The following is a 17684-nucleotide window of genomic DNA, read 5'->3' on the forward strand; positions in this document are numbered from 1 at the left end:
GGCTGATCACACTCTGCATGGCTGTCAGGAGTAATGTATTAGTTGTTGCGGCGAATATGCCTGTCAACAACTAAACGGGCAGGCGAACGGAACGACCAATCCATCACTTGAACCAAACCCATTGATCCACAGGGAATCTCTCCAACTCTGGGGGCTGATGTAGACACATTTCACCACCGGGCACCAGTTGCCATATTGATTTTGTTAAAGATGAAGGTTTCATCAGTTTTTTTTTTTATGTAAGGAAGCTTCCATATGCCACAGCATGAAGTTATTTCAAGACAAGGCAACTTTATTTATATAGCACTTTTCATACACAAGGCAGACTCAAAGTGCTTCACATATAGACATTGTCATACAATAAAATAAAATAATAGATAAGTAAAAAAGTAAAATAGATAGAAAATAAACGCAAAGTTAAAAAATAAAGAATTTTAGAAAGTGAGAAAATAAAGGCACAGTTAGTAATAAAATAAAAAATAGATAGAAGCATTGTAGATTTAAGATTTAGCAGAAAGCTAAAGCAAACATAAAAGTCTTCAGTCTTGTTTTAAAAGCTGTCAGAGTTGGGGCAAGTCTTAAATCCTCAGGGAGTTTATTCCAGCTATTTGTTGCATAGTAACTAAATCCTGCTTCCCCATGTTTTGTGTTGACTCTGGGGATAATTAACAGATTGGTCTCAGAAGATCTTAGTGACCTAGAAGGCTTATGTAGTGGAAGCATATCCGTTAAATATTTTGGCCCTAAACCATGTAGGGATTTATAGGTTATCAACATGATTTTAAAATGAATTCTCTGACATACAGGGAGCCAATGTAACGATTTAAGAATTGGTGTAATATGTTCAAATTTGTTGGTCTTTGTTAGAACTCGCAGCAGCATTCTGAACAAGCTGTAGTTGCCTTAGAGTTTTTTTTGGGAGACCTGTAAGGAGACCATTGCAGTAATCAAGCTTGCTAGTGATAAGCCTTTCGGTTTTAGCACCAAATACAATTATCTTGGTTTTGTCCTCATTTAGTTGAAGGAAATTCGGCACATCCAGTCTTTGACTTGCTCAATGCACTGGCACAACATATCTATGGGCTGATGATGATGGTAAATATTGTTATTTTGCATGATTTGCCCTATTGAGAGCATGTAGATGTTGAATAGAGAGGGTCCTAAGATCGAACCTTGTGGGACTCCACATGTCACGTTTGTTGATTCTGAAACAAAGTCACCAATGGAAACAAAGTAGTTCCTATTTTGTTGTTAGGACAAGTGTACAAGAATTAATGGAGATACAAAATAGAAAAATGTAATTGGCTTCAATACAGCATCAACCTACCTCTATACCCAATAGGAACCAATCATAGTAAATAATATAGAAACCTGTATTGAACATTATTTATGTTGCATCAACCCTGCATAGGTTGCGCAGAATACACAGCTCTATGCTCGACTGGAGCTGGACATCCCATGGGGTTAGAAAAAAACGTGTGAACTTGTGGATGCTCTGTAGAACTGTACACCACTGTGGACATGTGATCACTCTGCAGTCCCTTGATCCTCTCATTCTGATCAGCCTCACTCCTCGATTGAAGCTGGAGGTGGATGGTTCAGCGGATGTTGAAAGACTTCTCCCCGACTGGGTCCATGCTGTGGACAATGAGAATATTCAACAGGAAAAGGAGCCATGGCGTGCTTAGATCACCATTGAAATGGGGAGTCCACCAGACTCTTCAAGAGGTTTCTAGGGAGAGCTAAATTACTTATTGCACCCAGGGCTGGCTCATGAATATGAAAAAGTTTAGAGGTGGGCTGTTTAATGTGGTCACAGGGCTGGATGATCAGTTAGTCCTAGCTTCCTTTCTTCCCTCTTTCTTTTGTGCTCTTAATTCTGCCTAGATTCATTCATTATTTGATTCAATGAATAATTAAATCAAAGAACACATTAATTTACATCCATGTATTTTGTGTGACAAATGGGTGAATTTATCATTGTATAAAGTTAGTATAACAGGAGAATTAAACATTTTTTTCCTATTGAATCTGCACAATTTAAGCTATGCCATCAGTAGGCTGCGTTTATCTAAAGTGCATTATATAACCATAAGTGCATATCTTCTTGGCTCTGGGGACGGTCGGTCGTCTGCCATTAGACTTAAGAAGAACATCCAAAGTCGAATGGAAACAGGCTGAAATCTGGGAGAACGGGTGTTGAACATGATTCAAATGTATCTCAACCGATCATGTTGTCAGGGGCTGGGATCTGGAGTTACATGGATTTGATCACTCCTGAAATCAACCTGACGGGTGGAACCACAACCAACATGATATGGCTGTCCATTAATCCCTGATCCAGAAGAGGGCTGATAACTACAGCGATAGCATCCTCATCTGATTGTTGGTATCCCTCCTTGACCAACAGCCAACACAAACTCAGCCAGCCCTTTTACTCCAAGAGTTTCTTGTAGCCGGTGGGAAGGCTAAAGTCTAAGTCTAAGTCTAAAGCGTCCTGTCCAGACAACTTCCTAAAGCAATGTTTCTGTAAAGGTTTAAAATATCCGGCCTGTGTAGTAGACTTGTATTGGCCACAGTAAAAATACATTTAAAATTGACTCACGATTGCATTCTTCTTCATAAGAATATATCGGTTACAACCTCAGAAACACCGTGACTATGCCCCTGGCACTTCCTGTTTTCCGGCTCAGGCCCTCCCCAGAAGTTTGGCTAGAGCATTGTCTGACTCCTGGATATCTTCTTCTTCAATATTCGGGAGACACTAGAGGCAGTTCAAATGTCTATCCGTGTTGAACCATTTTTGTTCTACTATAGTATATGTAAACATATTATAGAATTGTTTGTTATATTTTTGGGTATTGTTTCGACTTCTAAAAACTTGTAAGAGTGGGGGTTTTCTCATCTCAGTCATAAATATGCGTAACAATAGTTATATGGTAGTTAAAAGCCGAACTAAAACAGAATTCAAGGCAGCTTTGATCATGCAAAACTCCATACAAGAGATGTTGGTAGGGGACTCTCATCAAGCTGTCATGAATCATTAATCAGACTGTTCAAACAAGAAACACCATAACAACCTAGCTTTGTAGTTGTCTTTTTCTCTTTCTGATGTGTGTGGTATGTCTGTAGATTTGTCTCACCAAACAATTCTCTAATCAGCCACACTACTGTGTCCAACACCATGGTGCCTGTCGATGGATACAAACATACTCTTACACAAACATGCTCACTGGGCCATGTGCAAAACATTAGATTAAGTTGAATATATAAATGTCTATAATAATGTCAGGACATCATTTAAGGGCAAACAGTTATGGAGCTGATGATTTGTTATTTTTTTGTTTCTTCTTTATTTTTTAATCATCTGCATTATTGGTTCATTAAATGGGGTAATAATAGGGGATTTAATTTAACCAATATTTTGCACCAACCCGAATAGTGAAGAATTCCACAAAAATACAATTGCGATCAATGTTTGATCCACTTTGCTGATGTCATCTGTACTTGTGTACTGACATACATGGTTGGCTCATGGTTGACATTTTCTATACCTCAATAGCAAATGTTGCAAAAGTTTACTCTGCCATGACATCTTCTCTACAGACAGGTTTCATCTTTAAGCACAGTATGGCAATGGTGTCTTCTGTTCTATGTGTATAGGTCTGTTTAGCTACCTTACTGGATTGACATGTTTGACAATTGAAGGTGACACCTGTCACTCAATATAACCGAGCAGATAAGACCTGTCTGTGGTGTATTACTCTGTAGACCCCCATGTTGTTCTCTCTATATAACCAAGCAGAGAAGACCTGTCTGTGGTGTTTCTCTCTGTAGACCCCCATGTTGTCAGTAAGTCATGTATGGTGATTAATGTTACCAGAGGAACTATACCATGTAAGAAGAATATGCCTATTTAGAAATAAAGAAGAAGTTGTGCTGGAGCTTGAGCCCACTCTGCCCCTTGTGTAGATAACGACTCGGGAAGAAATGAAATGAAAACACAAAACAAAAGAAAAAAAAAAATCCTATGGCGGATTAAAGTGCCCCTTTGATTTACGAGTGGGGGAACCTAGAGAAAATAACAATTGTGCTCAAATTCGCCACCCATATTCACAGCCTTGTTCTGCTTCATCTTTATTCAAGGTGAGCTCTTCTCCTGTCCATAACGGTATGGGTACAAGACAAACCCCATAGTTCAACAGAAATTAAAATTTTTATTATTATTTTTACCCTGCGGACAGACTCTGGATTTCCGCGCAGACTTAAGTGCCTTTGTGGATCATCATGCAGGTACATAACTACTACTTTAACTACTACCAATTTTGGGAGGGGTCATTGTTTTTTTATAAGATTTAATCCATGATTGAACCTTGCAATAGAAAGAGGCTAAATAACAGCATCAATATGCTACTGTTTCTAAATCAAAGAATGCATTTATTAATCAGACCGGTCACATAAGAACATAGCACTATTATTTAACTCTTTCAATGATTTAATATCCAAATAAGTAGGGGGAGGCACTTAGAAACAGCTGTGGTGTTGTGATTATCTACATAATCACTTGAATTAACAGGTCTTACAATGTATACAGCTTTCTCACTCTCTGTACTATACTTTAAACCGCTGTGTAATACACAGCAAAACATTTGCCAATTGTACTGAAATACTAATACCAAAATGCATATTAAAACAACAGTGCAACATTGTTTTCTTCCCTGAACCCTGGCATTTGCATTATTACTGCAGTTAACAGTCCTGAAGCATTACACAACAGTAAACTGAATATGCATCAGTTTTCTCCTATGCATCCTGTCACCCTGTAACTCGTTAACTCACAGTAACGTGGGTCAGTTTTGGCGCAGCGGAGGATGGATATTTCAATCGGCAGCTCGGGCATGTCAACGAAACGAGGCACTGAAATCTGCATTGCTGGTCCATTAGCTAGCGGTCGTAAAGGAAACTGTGCCGTAGTGGAAGCGGCTTTCAGTACCCGTCCCTGCTCCACTAGGACTTCTCGTCGTTAGCGATACTGCCACTGCCTCCACCAACTCAACAGTGAAGCGCTGAGAACTTGAGAACGGGCATCATCATTTACCGTAGGTCTTGATGACCGATGTGTCTTTTACCGTAAGTATTGCAATATTGGGGCATTTGCAGCGATAAGGGGATTCACGACCTAAACTGTGGGGCCCAAGACCCCTTAAGACCCCTCGTGGCGCCTGGCCTGGCAAGCTGCTATAATACTCAATCACCCCCTGTGTGTGTGTGCGTGTGTGTGCGTGTGTGTGTGTGTGTGTGGTGTGTGTGTGTGTGTGTGTGTGTGTGTGCGCTGCTGCATATGCTAATTCAAGCAGTCGTACACGCTATAACTCTCCTTTATGGAGCCAGTATGGATGAAGTCAATGCAAAATGCACATGACAGCAGAGCCACTGATTGCAAACAGAAATAAATAAGCTTGCACTACTAATACGGAGGACCATACGTGACGCTATGAATACAATACATACTGCACCAAGCCACGTCTCTGCATCCGTTTTATAGCAACATGAGCTTCTTTTACATCTGCTTTGGTAATGCCTCTTTGGTGTTATGACGACGAGGCGAGGTGAAACGGGCCACATCATTGGGATCCCATAAGAAGAATCTCCAGCCCCCAAATGCGCAGCACCGAGGGAGTGATGTTGGGAGGGTTCTCTCTCACACACACACACACACACCCACACATCCCCAAATTACATTATATATAACAAATAACACAATAACCATAATAAATACAACAGTTATTATAGAAGTGCACTCTACTCCCCACCCGTACCAACCCCCTCCGCACACACACACACACACAGACACACACACACACGCTCCCCCCTTTCGCGTCATTGATGTGGGCAAGGATATTCAGGTAATGACACCCTACACACACACACACACACACACACACACACACACACACACACACACACACACACACACACACACGCTCGCGCTAAGCACACATACATACGCGCACACAGGGAATAATGAAAATAGAGTACCAATTCCATTGTGCCGCCGCAGACGCCTCCCGTGGAAAACAACGGGAGTGTGATGGGGAAGAGAGCCTGTAATAAAAGGAGATTGGCAGGCTGGTGCACTCTGGGCCACTAAGAATTGATACGTACGTACGTGTGTGTGTGTGTGTGTGTGTGTGTGTGTGTGTGTGTGTGTGTGTGTGTGTGTGTGTGTGTGTGTGCGCACGCACGCATGCTGCGCATACAAAGTAATGGAGGCGTTGATTGAAATTGAAATGCTGTGTGGCGGCTGAGCGAGATTTGTCAGAGTGGAGACGGGCGAGGGGAATCTTAGGGCTGCTTTCAGGAGGAGCAGTTAGCTAATGCTTTGATTCCACGGCGCATGACTCGCCGCTGAATAAACAACGCGGCGACGCCTTGATCTCAGCTGAGCGAGATAATCCGGAGTCCTGCGACGAGAGGAATATTACAATCGTCCTGAACGGTTTGACGTTTAGCAATTGATATGGTTTGCTCGCAGGCTCCGCCCCCCCTCTCTCTTGCTCTCTCTCTCTCTCGCTCTCTCTCAGGGATGACTGTGATGTCAACGCTAACCCTTATATGCGCTTGAAGTTATCTTTTTATTTTTTTTTATCCTCACCGCACATCACTGCGGCAGAGAAACCCAAACACCCCTACCTGTCATGTAAAGGCCTTGTCACATTTCATGTCCAATGCCAGAATGTCAGTCATCACACTGCTCCCACTGACAGGTGACAGCTGTGCTCAGCGGCAGTGTGCAGGTGTGTAAGGTAATGTGTCAGATCAGGACACGCGGCACATACAGCTTCCTCAAGACGTGGTCTGTTACATCAACTCCACTGTGTGCCCAATGTCTTACAATGCTGCGAATATCGATCTTCATTTATCTATTGTGTGATCTTTCCGCAGAATAATCCTGTTAAGCGTGTCAGTATACAGCATACCTTCATGCATCTCGCCATGACAGAGAGCTTTATATAATGACAGCCAAGCAAGAGAAGAGCGCTTGTGTAAAGAAGGTCGCAGATAAATAAAGGTCTTTTCGGTTCACATATATCTCCGCCATTCCTTTTTTTCTCAACATTGCATATTTTTTTTTACCTTGAAGTAAAAAAAAGTGTCTTTCTTTAGTATCTGAATGTCACGACGCAATACAATACTTAAAACATCCAGCCGGTGGAATTGGAAAGAAAAAACAATTTAAGAAATATTTTGCGTTATCGTTTTTTCACTTTGTTGTTTTTTCTTGTTTTGATGAAGATCTGAAAGCGACTGTCATCGCCTCTTTTATTTAAAAAGTCTGTGGGGAGGAAATATGCAAAATGAAAGGAAGACACTCTCTCTCTCTCCAGATTCAAAACAACAAGTGGTGGTGCTTCACTCAACAACTTCTTCACTCTGCACCACGTTCCTCCTGACCTTCGGTTTTTACGAGCTGTGCAGAGAAAATAACGCGTCAACAACTCTCCGTCTCTTTTTGTCGACACTGTAACGCATTCTCAGAGTGCCTGATTCATAAGAGGGTGGCGGACCAGTGTAAAGATGCAGCTGTAGCACAGAGGAAGGTCTGACTTGAGATGAGTGTCGTTTCACTGCGCCTCGTGTCTGGTTCCCCGGCGCCTTGTCTCTTATCTGCAGCTCCGGCGGCTGCGAGGCAGAAGAGACAGATGGTAATACCGAGCGTGGCGTTGTGTACGACCAGCCGGCCGCCTTGATTCATCCTGATCATTGTTGATTGCTTGTTGTTGCCGTTCTGTTTCATGCTGCGTGTTTAATCTAAGCTCACCAGAGAAGCATCGACGCGGCATCCTCTCTAGTGAAGATGATTATGCACTATGCCCAGACTTTAGTGTGACTTTTTTAACGTGGCTTTGTTAATGCAGATAACGATGTTGGCCTTGCTGCTTGGTACTATTAGAACTCCCTCGTTTTCTTCAATGGAACAAATCACTGTTTACCGAAACAACATAAAGTGTCAGCTCACACTCGGCCACATCAAGTGTTGTTTCCATGCGTCTTTGTGGATCACGTCATGTGGGAAGATGACCACGTTTAAATATAGAACGACTTCTAGAAACCACAGTGCGCCTCACTAACAACGACGCCCCTTTGTGTTGGGGGGGGGGGTAAACAAGGAGGGTGTGGAAACCGCGCGTCAACGCGTCGCTCCGTTGCCTCTCCCCTCCCTGCCGGAGCCCGCCAGCGTTGGAGCGCCAAACGCTAACCACTCTCCGTCTCTTTTTGTCGACACTATTTGACATAAACAAATGGAGCGGAGACGGCGTCCTATTATATGAGCTGCACCTGTGTTTACCCGGCCGTGACGCATCCAGGCCCCATTAAACCTGCGACTCACCAGGCACGCCGGCTAATAACGGTGGATGGGGGGCGCACAGGGGAGGGGGGCCGCACCCTCTCTGTCACCCCCTCCCCCCTCCCCTTCCCTCCCCCCTCCCCATAAAATTGTTTTTTGATAAGGACGATAAATCTGTCCTCCTCCGCCCCGCTCAAAACAATGTCACTTTGACACTTTGCCTCATGACAGGAATGTAAAGAAGCAGCAGAGCGGAGCATCCTCTCCGGGCTCATCCTCCTCCTCCTCCTCCGTCTCTCCAGGTGGAGTCCCCGCTGGCCGTGGACGCCGTCCTGGGGGAGGCGGCGTTCTCCGTCACCGACGACAAGGTGTCCATCACGGAGCTGCGCGTGCACGCCGTGGCGGGCCTCAGCCTGACGCTGCAGCCCAGCCCCGGGAACAGCCACACCATGGTCGCCAAGGCAACGGGCCTCCAGACCCTCACCGCGCCCAAGCAGGTACGGTATTATTATTGTGTGGTTGTGTTCTTTCTTTTTTTTTGTTTGTTTTACGCATGTCCCCCCCCCCCCACCCCACCCCACCCACGACCAACCCCTCCACTGGCGCCGATAAAATGTCAGGTTTTAAGTACGTATTACATATGTACGTATTATGAATGTGTGTTATAATATTATAATTCCCACTTATAATTCTTTTATTTGCTTTCATTTTATTATTATTGCGCTCTAGTGGCGTGAACCGCAGTATAAAATGACAGTTGAAGGCAGCCTTAAATGTCAGACTCTCTCTCAGCAGTGATAATACAGACAAAGTGGGCAGGATTAGTTTGTTTATCGGTCTGAAAGGACAGCTGGTTGTTTCTTTGAGTAATGTCTAGTTGCCGTTTTTTCTAAGTGGCAGGCAGGACGCTGCACCAGTTAGTAGCGTGGTTATTTGATGATTATCATAGCTGAAACTTTCAAATCCCCAAACTAAAAAGACTTGTACTCTGTATCAACTACAAGTCCCAGACGCGCTGTTGTGTGCTATAGTGGGGATTTGAGAGGTGTCTTGGGCAGCAGAAATCTCTCTCTCTCTCTCTCTCTCTCTTTTCTGTCGTTCTCCCTCTCTCCTGCTCACTCCCTTTCTCTCTCTCTCTCTCTCTACCTCTCTCCTGCTCACTCCCTCTTCTCTCTCTCTCTCTCTCTCTCTCTCTCTCTCTCTCTCTCTCTCTCTCTCTCTCTCTCTCTCTCTCTCTCTCTCCTGCACACTCCCTCTTCTCTCTCTCTCTCTCTCTCTCTCTCTCTCTCTCTCTCCTGCACACTCCCTCTTTTCTCTCTCCCGCTCACTCCCTCTCTCTCTCTCTCTCTCTCTCCCGCTCACTCCCTCTCTCTCTCTCTCTCTCTCTCTCTCTCTCTCTCTCTCTCTCTCTCTCCTGCGCACCCCCTCTCTCTGTCTCTCCCAGTCCTACTCCAGGGAATCTGGCTTTTTACAGTTCTCACAAAGAACTAATTGGCAACGGTTCACCCAAAGATCCGTCTGCCGTGGGCACATAGGTGTGTGTGTGTTTGTGTGTGATTTTGTATATGTCATGTGTGTGTGTGTGTGTGTGTATGTGAGTAATTGTGTGTGTGCATATATCAGCGTGTGTTTATGATGGACTTGCTTTGTCCCCTGTCTGCTTGTATGTGTGATTGTGCTTGTGTTATTGTGTTTGTGTTTGTGTGTGTGTGTGTGTGTGTGTGTGTGTGTGTGTGTGTGTGTGTGTGTGTGTGTGTGTGTGTGTGTGTGTGTGTGTGTGTTCCTGCCTGTGTGTGTGTGTGTGTGTGTGAGTGCTTGTTTGCTGTACTGCGGGAGACGGGGGTTCTGCTCGTTTACTTTCTAACTTATTTCCATTAGCCTGACAGATGCCAACCCAGGCAATAACAACCGCACCAAGCTCCAGTGGGGGGAGAGGGAGAGGGAGAGGGGGAGTGGGAGAGGGAGAGGGGGAGGGGGAGAGAGAGGGGGAGGGACGTGGCCCTGTATTAAATTCACATTTTTCTTGCTTTCTGCTTCTTGGCCACCTTGAAATTTAATTATTGTAATGTATTGTCCTAAGTGCTCTCCGAGGCCAATCCATAAAAGGCAACCACTCCTCATGCCGGCCCAGCTCTCTGAGGAGGCCATAGCTATGTCAAGCCATTTGATTCTGTTGCCCATGAAATAAATATATATAAACCCCCTGTCCCCCTTATAAATGCTACTCTGGGAATGGATAGAAACTTTATAGTACGGGTGTAATATATTGTTGCTGTTGACAATTAAAGTCGCTTTGCATTAACACATTTCCAAACACAAATCTTCCCAAAGTCCACTAAAGCTGATTTGCAGGTGCCAGCCTATTATTCTAAGTTACATACTAGAACGATGTCTCGCTGGTTTAATGGAGTTGCTCAGGAATTATGTTGTAAGATGATGGTAAATGTAACGTCAAAAAGTCACCTTCAACATGATTTTTGGGTGACAATTTTCATTTGCGTCTCCATGCTGTCGTAATATTCACAGCTATTAATTAATCAGTCAAATTGTCGGTTTCACTTCCTTTTATTCATTTATTCATGCGACCAATCATGTTGCTGGAGGCAGGGATCAGAAAGCATGTAATTGGCAAACACAAACATGGCAGGAAGTGAACTGTAAAAAAATGTATGCAAAGATTTCAAATCAACGCCCTGTAGACTGGCCACACTGTAGTAATACAGTTCCATACAATAATAATACAATAGTGAAATTCCCTTTCTTAAAGCTTCATCAATTTGCGCAAATGAGTTATCTTTGTTAATATCCCCGTAAGGACACAGGGAAACAAGGCGTAGCTCCACCCCTCACAGTCTTTGGTTCTTGCCCAGGCTCCGGATCCCAGATTAGACTTAAGGTGATGAGGTCTTGGTGTCTCCCTGTATGTTATCTGGGATGGACTGAGACACTGGGTGGATAGAAGATATCTACCGGCGGCTCAGTGCTCATACAGGTTCTACACTTATGTAGAACCTGTATGAGCACTGAGTTATAGAGAGGATTTAGTACAGTACAGTATGTAATGCATGATGGAGGACACACAACAACACAACATCTGCTTCCAGACTGCATCACTAGACACATGACTCATCCTTCTGGACACCAGAGCTCGTCGTTTATTAGTGAACGCAGGTGCAGCACACACACATACGCACACACGCACACACACACACACATGGCATTAGCTCAGGAGGTAGAGCGGGTTAGCTGGTTCGATCCCCGGCTCCTCCTAGCTAGAGTGTCATGGTGTCCCTGAGCAAGACGCCTCACCCTAATTACTGCTAATGAGCTGGCTGGGGCCCTGCGTGGTTGACTCTGCCGTCGGTGTGTGAATGTGTGCATGAATGGGTGAATGTCAGTCCAACACTGTACACTGAACACGGTAAAGCGCTTTGGATAAAAGCGCTATATAAATGAGGACCATTTACCATTTACACACACAGAGGACGTTTGAGCCTCAAACTATGGAACAAGTTGCACCCCCCGAAGTTCCCCATGATAAGTAGTTGTCTCATATACCGTCCCCAACATAAAACGCTCTCCATCCCTTGATCGGTTTCTTAAAAAAATAATTGTAGCGTCCGCTTTGTATAAGCTATAGGCTATAATGCCGGAGGATGCCATCGTTGATGTTTTATTTAATGTGGATGGAATCAAAGGCCTCCTTCATCCTGACGATGGAGCCTTTCCCTCCTCTGGCATCAGCCAGAGCCTCACAGCCTAGCGGATGTGAGGAAAGGCTTTTTTGCTGTATCACTGTCTTTCTCTCCGGTCTTTTTGTTGTTACTTGCCGGGTGTGGGGAGGGGGGGGGGGGGGGGGGGGGTGTGGGGGGTGTTGGCCTTTCAGGGGGTAGGGGGGGGTGGGCCCTCGGAGACAGCATTAGGATGAGCATTCCCAAAAGAAAGCGACTTCAGAGAGAAAGTTCCTTTTGAGGGGCAGAAGAAAAGACTACAGATATGGAGGCATGTGCCACTGGATGCCTTGATGATGCAGACATGGGGTCATCATGCCATGCTCTGTGTGCTGCACATCGTTAGGAAGGGCCTTGGCTTTGTGCCGGCGTTCGTTTGTAGTCGGAGTCGGCTACCATCAAGTTTGGAAACGTTCGAAGTGCAACGACTCGGTTCAAGGACATTGTCGATGTGGTGGTGACTGTTTACATTACGATGTGGTTCACTTTTTAATACAGCTTATAGCTATACAATCAATTTATAGTTCAGTGTCATAGGTTCAAATAACTTGTGTATCTGTAGACTGATGAGACCAAAGCATATCATGCAGAAAAACACTTTGACGCGTTGAAAAAGTTATTAGAAGCCAGGCGTGTGGATATGGCGTCGGATCGGGAACTGGGGGGTAGCCCAGCTTTCTGACTAGGAACACCCGAGTTGAGGGGGTTTAGTTTTTTCCGAATGTCAAAGTCTGAAATGCCCAGTTCCGACACATAATTGAATGCAGCATTAGTGCTGTTTTACCCTCTCTGTGCCTGTGTCTTAGCAGGGGTACGCTCACATCGGTTGCTGATTACTCTAATCATGGGTCTGTTCCCGGTCTGCCCGTCGACAGGTATGAGGTCGTAGTCATGAGTCTGTCCTCGTGCTCTGGTGCCCTGTCATGAATCAGGCCTGTAATTACTGGCCTGTGGGCTTGGACATTTGGACACAAATGGCAACACTACTACCACACACAAAAGAAGAAGAAAGGCTGTTTTCCACTATTTGAGACAGGCTAGCCTTGAGTGATTTGAAGAAAGGACAGAGGAGGGAGACGGGTTAAGTATGTGTATGAGCCGTGTGTTTGTTTTTTTATAGTTGGTTGGGTTTGAAATACGTTGATGAGTATGGTGGTCTCGGTAGGGAGTGGTGCGTCTGGCTTCCCCCGTACAGCACTGTGTTAGTGGGAGGCTGTGTGTCTGGTGGACTTGCAGGTGTTTGTTGTGGTCATTTCCCCCCCCCCCCCGTTCCTTCTTCTTCCACTGCTTTAATGCGTGCACTTATCAGAGCAGGCCTTTCCAGTGGTGAGTCTAAGTGTTTATTTGGGTTGGTGTTGGTGGGTTTGTGACCAGGGGGAGGATGTGTGGGAGGCTCAATGTATGCGTGTTTAGTCTGAGTGTTTTAGAGGACTTTAGATGTTGAGAGACGTTTCGTAGATTTAAGATTTAGGGATTAGAGCAAGGCCACGGCTTCAAAGGCTCCAATTGGACTAGAGATATTCAAATCCCACGCAGGGCCCCTTGATGAGAGAGGAAGCCAATTTGTTTGAACAAAAAAAAAAAGGAAGAAAAATAAAAACGAGAAGAAAAGCATGAGGAACACAACGAGAATCCCATTCATCATCTGTCAGACAGGGGGCCCCTGCTGTGCCGTGTTCCTTTATTTATTTAGCCCAAAAGGAAAGAAAAAAGATTGCATTGAGCGTTTGCAATAGAAAACATCAAAACCACTGCTCCTGGCTCCTATCCAACCCGGTGATGTTTGTGCTTTTTTTTGTGTGTGTGTGTGTGTTTCCCCTCCTCCGCAGGAGGCCACTCTGTCCATCTGGATGTACTTCAGCGACGGCACGGCCGCGCCCCTCACCTACTTTGACCCCAAGGACTACAACCTGAACGCCTCCACGCTGGACGACCGGCTGGTGTCGGTGCTGCAGGAGCCGCCGCCACGCTGGCCGGTGGTGGTGGCGGAGGGGGAGGGCGCCGGCGAGGCCCTGCGGGTGGAGATGACCATCTGCGAGGCCTGCCAGAAGACCAAGCGCAAGAGCGTCATCTCCTCCGCCGGCGTCTCCGTCAAGGTGCGCTTCGGCCCCGAGGAGGACTCGGAGGAGGACGACGAGGCCGCCGCCGCCGAGGGCACGGCGCCCTCCGTCACCCGCCGGCCCCCCGTCGTCGTGGAGACCCACGTGGGCGGCAGGGGCTACGACGCGTCCAACGAGCAGCCGGCCAGCGTGCCCATCGACTACACCAACTTCCCCACCCTCGTGGGCCACCGGGAGCGGCCGACGGAGGGCGGGGCGCCCGGGGCGGGGGGGGTGGTGGAGGAGGAGGAGGAGGAGGAGGAGGAGGAGGAAGAGGACGAGGAGGACGACGACGGCTTCCTCCACCCGCCACGCAACATGACGGACCTGGAGATCGGCATGTACGCCCTGCTGGGGGTGTTCTGCCTGGCCATCCTGGTGTTCCTCATCAACTGCATCGTGTTCGTGCTCAAGTACCGCCACAAGCGGATCCCGCCGGAGGGCCAGGCCAACGTGGACCACTCCCACCACTGGGTGTTCCTGGGCAACGGGCAGCCGCTGCGCACCCAGGGCGGCGAGCTGTCGCCCCAGCTGGCCGAGAGCCCCGGCAACCCCCTGGAGGGGGGCGGGGTGCCCACCTGTTGCCACGGCGACCACCACAGCAGCGGCAGCTCGCAGACCAGCGTGCAGAGCCAGGTGCACGGCCGGGGCGACGGCAGCTCCGGGGGGTCGTCCAAGGCGGAGGCGGGCGAGGAGGGGGGGTCGCCCACGTCCAAGAGGAAGCGGGTCAAGTTCACCACGTTCAGCACGCTGCCGACCGAGGAGCTGCCCTACAACTCCATCCCCATCGCGGACGAGGAGGACATCCAGTGGGTGTGCCAGGACATGGGCTTCCAGGACCCGGCCGAGCTGCACGACTACATGCGCAGAATAAAGGAGATCGCGTGAGGTCGGCGGGGCAGGGCGGCGGGGCAGGGCAGCCCCGGGGCAAACGGGGGGGAAGGGCCGGAGGGGAGGCTTTTCCAGGGGGGGTGGGTATGGGGTGGGGGGGGGGGGGGGGAGGAAGTACTTGTCTTGGTAAGGACTTGATAGGGTTTCACAAGCGATACGGCCCACGTTTTCTTTTTTCTTTTATTCGGTTCTGTTTTTTTTTCTGCCGGGTTTTGTTGTTGCACAGTGCTGGTGTCCCATACACGCTCACTTCTTTTCAAGGTGGAAAAAACACAAGTTAGTTCAAGGAAAGCCAAAGACCACTCCAGAGGATGTACGTCAAAAATAAAATATGGCTTTTCAGGAAATTATTAATTTCATGTAGCAAGAATATGACACATTGTGTTTCAAGGCTACCCATTGAAATGCAATATTGAGATGGGTAGCACTGGATTCAGCGCCGATTTGACAAGAGCGGCTGAACTCTCTTACTTTGAAGGAGGATGGGGAGCTTGATACACACGGGAGAGTTCAAGAGTGCTCGGCTTACAGTTCAAGCTCTTTTTCTTAATCCACTGTATCAGAACTCTTAGACCAAAAGACGAAGAGGCCTTTGATGAATACGTACCTGTAAAGGACTCAGAAAGATACATTACTATTACTGTCGTATATTTTTTTCATTCTTGCCGAAATGAGGAAAGATATTTCCTGTCACGGCAAAACCTATTTTCTCCATCAATGTTCTGGCTGGAACAAATTCTGTGATTTGTATTGGAGTTGGTTCCCCCCCTCCCCTTTAAGTTGTCAACATTCCACAAGTAGTCAAGTGCTGTGCCCTTCAGTCATTCACATCCTCACCCAAGCTGATGCCTTATACAACAGGTCACAGTTCACGCTCCTTATGTGGAGGTACGCTCCCCGTCATTCCGGGTCATTCCTACTCACTATTATTATTGTTATTATTATTCTAAACGGTGTAGTAGTGACTTTGTAACATACTACTGCTGACGCTACATCGTATGGGTAACGAGGAAAAGTTTGTACGCCGTGAACGTCTCCGACATTCTCTGCATGTAAGGAGATCGGGCGGCACAATCAAGAATCTACGCTTTATCTTTTCGTTATTTCCAAATTTGTAAATGTCGGGATTCTAAGTATGTAATCCTTCTTACGCATTACTGAGGTGAAATATGTTATCATGAGTCACGTGCATGCCGCGTTAGGCCTACATACACACATTCATGCATACGTACGTACGTCATGTATTCATTCGTATATACATGCATTCATTCATTCGTTCATACATGCATACATGCATTCATATATGCATACATACATACATGCATACAAACATGCATGCATACATGAATACATACATGAATACATTCATATATACATACATACATTCTTCTACGTATGTGTATATACCGTACCAGGCAGCAGTCTTCAGAAGAAAGGACCGTCTGCAACATCTCAAATCCCCATCTTGACGCCCGCCCGCTATGTTGTTCTAGGAGTGATTCTGCTTTCATTTCGACATCCAATTATCGCTGAGCCTCAGACTGCTGGCTGAAAGAAATAAACATTACAAACGACCATAACAAGCCAAAAGAAAATGTGTGTATGAATGGGATTTGGATATTCATTATAAAAGATTCAAGCAATCATCCGCCCAGGGAAGAAATGTTGTTTTCCCCCAGCCATACATTCCCTTCTCTTAAGTTCTCTGAAGGTATGTTAGAAATGGCCCAATTGGCTTTTGGACCAATTTGGGGGAACCCAGTGCGTAAGGTCAACAACCTACGATTAGATGTCCCTGAGAGTCAGCCAGTATTACCAGCTCTCTTTGTAGAGATTAGACAGCTCATCTCTGGCTGAGGCCCAGACGCTGTGATGAAACTTTTACTTTGACAGGAAAGCTATTGAGGTGTCTATGCTCCACAAATGGTAGACCGAAGGCTTACAAACACTTCAGTGTTGATGGATATTGTTTTTGTGTTGGTATATGTTGAAGAATGTGTGTGTGTGTGTGTGTGTTAAGTCCTTTCCAACACTACCGTAAAAGTCACTCTCAAAGACGACAAGAAGTTTTCGAAAAGTGTAGAAAATGATGTGGCTTGAATTGTCCGAGAGAGCAGCCCCTTTTTGTAGCGTTTTAATTGCAGTTGACCTCCGTTAGCGTAGTGTTAACTCCCTGCTAAATAGCCAGAAATGACCCTCATTTTGTCGACGACAATGTGTTTATTTTATGATTAAGAAAACCAACTGCTGCACTGCATCTAAGGGCTTGGAATATGTTTTGTATTTTCGTTGTGTCTCTGATGTGGATGGACATGTGGAATTCATTCCATGTGCTTTCTTTTTTTAAGATAACAAGCTATCACACTAGAAAGCTAGATAGTGTGTTAAGACCTAATCCACAACGGGAGCGTCTACTAGTGACATCAATATACCATTCTTTAATGGCTTCTGTTTACTTTAATAACTGTTGAGGGTTTTGTTAAGCTGATATTTGTTTTGATTTCTTAAATAAATTCTTGAAGCTCAATTGAAGAAAAAAAAACTAAGAACATTTTTCATTCTCTTATTCTGACAAGTGGTAATATTTAACACCTACAAAGGGGATTACACTAA

General features: G+C 45.9%; 1 protein-coding gene across 1 annotated transcript in view; it reads left to right on the forward strand.

Moving 5' to 3' along the window:
• The window catches only part of tmem132e (transmembrane protein 132E), an 88936-nt gene extending 73865 nt beyond the window's left edge, over window positions 1-15071 (forward strand). Inside the window, exons 8-9 of the mRNA XM_084474803.1 lie at window positions 8653-8847; window positions 13911-15071. Coding sequence (XP_084330929.1) covers window positions 8653-8847; window positions 13911-15068 — 1353 coding nt within the window. The 3' untranslated portion in view covers window positions 15069-15071. The remainder of the gene's footprint in view (window positions 1-8652; window positions 8848-13910) is intronic.
• Window positions 15072-17684: the final 2613 nt, after the last annotated feature.

This window comes from Micromesistius poutassou, assembly GCF_964030765.1.
Source record: "Micromesistius poutassou genome assembly, chromosome: 10".
In the NCBI taxonomy this organism is placed as follows: Eukaryota; Metazoa; Chordata; class Actinopteri; order Gadiformes; family Gadidae; genus Micromesistius; species Micromesistius poutassou.